At 37.5% G+C, this 5,962-nt stretch overlaps 1 protein-coding gene across 1 annotated transcript; it reads right to left on the bottom strand.

Annotated features, from left to right (window-relative positions):
- Positions 1 to 150: 150 nt before the first annotated feature.
- On the bottom strand, positions 151 to 4,647 carry CNEP1R1 (CTD nuclear envelope phosphatase 1 regulatory subunit 1; the record flags this gene model as incomplete). Its single annotated transcript, XM_009867327.1, has 5 exons — positions 151 to 1,444; positions 1,699 to 1,753; positions 1,889 to 1,998; positions 2,331 to 2,404; positions 4,576 to 4,647. Coding segments are annotated over 5 exons (353 nt in total), but the record flags the coding sequence as incomplete, so codon positions are not given.
- Between the last annotated feature and the right edge of the window lie 1,315 nt (positions 4,648 to 5,962).

Raw genomic sequence — 5,962 nt, 5'->3', positions numbered from 1 at the left:
CCGGTGCGGCGGAGAACTAGCAGCACGGCACGGCCAGCCCGGGAAACCGTTCTCTGGGACGGGGGTTACAGGCTTCAGCTATTACAGCCCACCCAGTCCCTCTGCCCTCAGTTCAAAGCTGCATGTGCACAGCACGAAAGAAGATGACATCTGTTTATAGAAAGAATTTATTTTATATACATTTACCTACAAAATATACAGCAGTTAAAAATAACGGGTGGGCAGAAGACTTACTGGAAGAGTTACAGGAGACAATTCTTAATGCCTCAACTGACAAAGTTACATCCATAGGCTGCGTCTGAAAGCCTGGCTACCGTGTAGTAGGAGCTACTGAAGTTGCAACAGCTTCGCAGTTTCAGTCAATTAAAAGAGTTTGAAACAATTAAAAAGGCACCTTGAACAACTTAAACTCTTAAAACTCTCTACAATTTTAGCTCTTCAAAAGTTTCGCTTTATATGCATATAACATCCACACCTTGTTTTTAACACTCTGAATAACAAACTTGGTTAATTTTATTGTGGCACTCTATATTTTCTTCAACAAACCTCAAGTTACACATCTGCAATATTAGTTTCACATCCAGACTATCAGAGCATAAGAATCCACGCAGAATGGCCATGTGGACTTCAGATACGGTACAACTTTACAATCGGAAAGATACAAGCATATTTAAGACAATTTTTTAAAATATTAAAATCTTAAAATAGCAGTGTTGTGAACCAGATCAAACGAGGAGCTACGTATGACCACGATGAAAGTGGCTGGTGCACTATATATACAATCTGACAAATGTGATCCTCAGTACATTTGCAAAGTCCTTAAACCGTAAGGCCAGTTTCCTCCAGCACAGAGAGTCTCTCTCCAGGCCTTTTAACCAGTTCCAACAAGAGCGACCAGGAGACAAGGACAGCTGTAATGAGTAAGTGTGCCAATAAAACATCACGGGAATGGTAAGCATTCTTTTCAATACTGTTCATGAGAACTGCAACAACAAAAAAAACCCCATATAGCAAATAGTACGTTTCCTCAACATTGACATGGATCTGCTATTTACAACAGCTTACAAAGACACGTAACACAAATGAGGTTTGATTTTCAAGTTCAACTTCATCACCGATTAACATATGTCACCTGTATGTTCTGTTCTAGCCGAAGTAAAAAAGTGACACTAATACTGAAAAAGAGGTAATCAGAAGTAGCAAAAGCACTGATAATATGGTAACAAAGAATTTGGATAAATATTCAAGAAAGTAATATTGCACACTTTCACTGTCAACTGTGTAAGACTTTCATTCCCAGGCAGTGACAACCAGTCCTGTTTGTTTGTTTGCTGTCATACTACCTTAAAAAAGGTCATTTTTGGTTTCCATGGCAGTGGAAAAAACTGAAGGAAGACAGCCCTTATTGAACATGAGGCCTAGGTTTCAAAATTAATTTTCCAGTCTGCAAGATAGAAGGAAAAAAAAAGAAAGTTTAGCTGCAAAACTGCATTTCAAGTTCAATTTTACAGGCTATGTTTAAAACTGAACACAGAACAATACTAAGTATTCTACATTCCAGTTTGAGAGACACATAATTTGTTAAGGTGTACACTAGTGCTGTTCAGGAGAATATAAAAAAAAAAAATTTGTGTGCCTTTTTGAATTATTTGCAATTTTTTAAAAACAAGGTTTATGGAACGCACTACTAACACTTACATCATCACAGGACATATTATACTCTGCCAAAACAGTTCGACATCGGGCTGCTATACTGTGTGGACTGTGTCAAGGAAAGCAGCTAACACTTGTACATAGAGTAAGAAAAAAATAATCAAAAAGCAGCATTAGCACAGGCTTCAACATCAGCAGTAACTACACCACTTTTAACCCGACAATTGAAGGATACATTGATGGTGCCACCACTCTTTTATGTATTCCAGCAAAAAACAAGCCTATTAAGGTAATACAGCTAATTGTGAAAAATGGGTGGTTCCAAAGTGATGTGAAAAATGACACCTAGGAAAGAAATGAGGTTAGTCCCACTAAATACTTTCCACAACATACAGAAAGTTGCTGCCTATTTCACTTAATTTAGAAGGAAATACCACTGCTAGCCATTTCTAGGTACTTGTGAACAGTTCTTTACACAAGCCTTCCAGGTGTAGCATTTTTGGTAGGCGTTGCCCCAGTACATATTCCACAACAATTCCAGAAAGCTTGAGAGCTAAACTAAAAATCACCTCTTGGTCTCATGGGAGAACCACCTTTAGCAATTCCATTTTCAAGATACTTGACTGCAACGCCAGGCTATGAAACAGAGCATATGTGGGATTAGTCTGATCTTTTACCTTTTGTGTCTCCGGGTCTATTAACCAGTTCCAAGCACCAGTTGCTGTGCAGACTGATACCACTATCAGAATCACTGATAAAGAAGAGAACAAGAGTCATAAACAGTACACTTCACTCCTATTAAAAAGTATTCATTTTCCATTATCAGCTCTTAAGCGTTTATTTCTTCTCCCACTTCTGAGGGAGGAAAAGCTTCTACTTGGAAGGCAGAAACGAGAACAGGCACAGAAACTTGTATCACGTGAAACTGTAAAGATTCCGTACAAGTTTCCTGGACAGGAGAAGGAGGTACCAAAATCTAAATTCTATCAAGTAAAACTATGTCTATGCTTTGAAGAAACAAGAGTTTTTGAAATAACACAGGAAAAAAAAATTCATTGAAGACTGGAGGAAGAGTTGTGTCAAACGGTCAGTATGCTGTTTGAGCTTATGCAACAGAAATACAAGCACCATTTAATTGCAGAACTAAAGATTCTGTCCTGCTAGATCTTCTACATAAGAAAAGCCTGAAGCATTAGCACCAGCAGGTTCCGCAGCACATCTGAGTTGCGTTATGCTCCCCACCCCGTCAACAATTACAAGCAAGGAAAGCTGACACAGAGAAAAAAACCACAAAATTTAAACAGGAGTCAGAAGGCCCATTAGCTTTAGCACATGAAGCTTAACAAAAACCTTTATACATCCGGAATGACTTAGGAAGAATAATACATTCACTGTAAACAAGTAATGCTAGACACACATTAAAGTAACACAAGATACTGATTTTGAGAAACTACAAAGGTTTGGGCACCAGTGGTTGATGGAAAAAGAAACCAGAACAAATACAAAGGTAGAGAAAGCTCATGTTCTACTGCACACCCATAAAGCTTGCAGCTTTCATTGGACATTTGGCAGTTCTGAGTGTCTTCCGTGGAGCCTGAAGTTCTTGGTGCAAATTAAGTCTTCTATCAGCGAAACAGGAAAAAAAAAAACAAAACAAACCAACCAGAAAACACTACCAGCCTTTAGAATCATAGGAAAGAACCTGAAAATAAAACCCAGGTACTCATGAAACACTACTTTCAGGTCTCTAAGACTGCTATAATTTACTACTGAATTGCATATTCATTCTCAATACTACAAAATTAAAAACAAAATTAAAAAGTAACCCTAACAAGTTACATTTTCAGAATAACGTTAGAAAAGATCTATCAAAAGCACAGAACTGCTTCTCTACACAAATATTTTTTTCCCAAATTACAGAAGGAGAAGTTAGCACTGAATTCAGTGCTCCATTATATTTATAGTAAAAAGTCCCTCTTTTAAGTGAATTATAAAACTAGGAAAACAAGCAGTATGGGGGAAAAAAAAGTTAGCTAGTGAACACAATACTAGTTATGCAAACCTCATCTAAATATGCTTCCAAGTTTCCAGTACTTTTTTTTTTTAATTACATCTAACAGTAAATAGCAATTCTGGAGGGCAAATGCTTTCCTACAGCAGGTGTGCACAAGTTGGGCAGATCTACAAATATCTGCTTACTCCTCAAACCCTCTGAAACAAGGGGGTTGGGGTCTTTAGTTGATTGTGTTCTGGGGTGGGGTGGTTTTTTTGTTGGTTTTGCTTTTCAAGTAGTCATTCCTCAGGTCCCTCATTTGAAATTAACCTCTTGGCCTCTCCGGAGAAATGAGGCTATTTTTATGTCCTAAAAAACATCTGTACTGAGTAAAGAAACTTGCGCAGAATCTCTCAACAAAGCAGCAGGCTGTTTCCACCATGGACCTTAAAGTTGGCAGCACATCTGTGGTGGCTTTTGCCTTTCCCCCTTCCTTCAAACTTCCCTGTTACAACAGGGATGAGGACACATTCTGCCCTCATGGCACACCACTATAACTTTTTCACCTTCGATTTTATAGGGACTATCTCACACAATCACATTTAGTACAAGTAACTAGAGTGACTCTGGGAAGTCTGAGCATTGAAGAAAAAAACAAAACAAAACAGAAACCGATAAAACAACTTATTTTCCCAAGTATTTCCAGAATAATACAGCCTTGAGACAATTCAATCTTGCCCAAAATATTACTTTAGTATCTTGCATTATCTTGTTGCAGAGTGTTTGAACGTATGCCACAGTATTTAAAAAGAGTTTAAGCATAGGTTTCTGTTTTGGTAAACATAAATCAAGGATACACACTGGTAAATCTAAAAAAAAAAAAAAGCTTGAAAGAGAATCCTAGTTAGGCCTTGGAACATCCAACTTACTTCTCCACCGTCCTGTAGCTGGCTGCAAACATGCAATATATTCAGTAAGTCTTCTTTCAAAAGCTTTGAGATCTGGGGAGGATGTATATAGAGCATAATTAGATCTTCATTTATTTAGTCAAATTCTAATGTAAAAGATAAAAGGAATTTTCCCCTGTGCGCATCCATTTCTTAAACAGTCAGAAAAAAACAATGCAATTATCATTCAGATGTAATAAAAGCACAGTCAAACTAGCTTCACACAACTTTAGCTAAAAAGTACAATAATGGAGTTACACTAAATCCAAGAAACCTTCCCACTTACAGAAAGGAAAATCAGACTACTTTAGACATTTTTATAAATACCGAGTCCTCCATTTAGAATAGCTTAAATAGCTTCTCCACACAAGAAAAAAAAATAGCATGTTCTGGATTGTTAAATGCATCAGGAAACCATTAAATGCTATTATCTATATGTTAACAAGTAAAAAAAAAAGAAAAAAGTTGGCTATTTGCCAGCTCTACAAGGGATTATTTGTAGTGAAGTGGCTTTAATGACTTTGATTTGCATAAACTTTTAGTGCCATGACATACGTATACACACACACATATATATATGTAAAATACCATAGCAAACACTAGCCCAAGGATCCTACTTAAATCCTTTTTTTCTTTACAAAGACATTTCTTATTAGCATCATTCTGTCAGGGCCTTTCTATTAAAATTGCTGTTAAATGCTGAGCAGCATTTCAAGTTCATATTCATAATCCATTAAAAAAAATCTTAGCCACCTCATGTTTGTCTGCAAGGAGCTGTTTCACCTGAAGCCTGTGCTAAATTTAAGTTTCTGTTCAACAATATCAATATTTGACAATGTCCCAGACAAAGCTACAATTCTACCTGGAATCAAGTTTTTATTAGCATAGATGTAACTTTCAGCTAAAGCGTTTCAGTTAGCATCACTCTGCAATTACTCGCCTTCAACTTACATCTATTACTAAATTAGCTACCATAAAAAAATCAATTAGAGAATAAGATCAGAATAAATATAGCTACTATTATCATTATTAATGCATTTTTCCAAACAGCACATTTACTTCTAAATGGTTTGCAGGTGAATTCAGGGGGACAGATTACAGCTTCTTGACTCCAGCCACAGTACAGCTAACTAGTCTTAATTACTGCCAAAAGCCCGGTAGTCGTGGCCTGTCCTCCACCTCCCTTCTGGGAAAGCTAAACCACTGCCAGCAATTACAGCTCATTAACTGTTCCCTGACTAGCACAAACCGCGCAACTACTCACTGAAAGGAGAGGGGGAGTATGCGGCATCACCTGCCATTTGAGCACTAGCACCCTGTAGGCATAAAAACCCAGCTGTTGATGGCAAAGTTCTCTTAACGCCAGACA

The sequence above is a fragment of the Apaloderma vittatum genome, unplaced genomic scaffold, assembly GCF_000703405.1.
Source record: "Apaloderma vittatum isolate BGI_N311 unplaced genomic scaffold, ASM70340v1 scaffold43013, whole genome shotgun sequence".
Taxonomy (NCBI): Eukaryota; Metazoa; Chordata; class Aves; order Trogoniformes; family Trogonidae; genus Apaloderma; species Apaloderma vittatum.
This window is presented reverse-complemented; position numbering and strand designations above follow the sequence as displayed.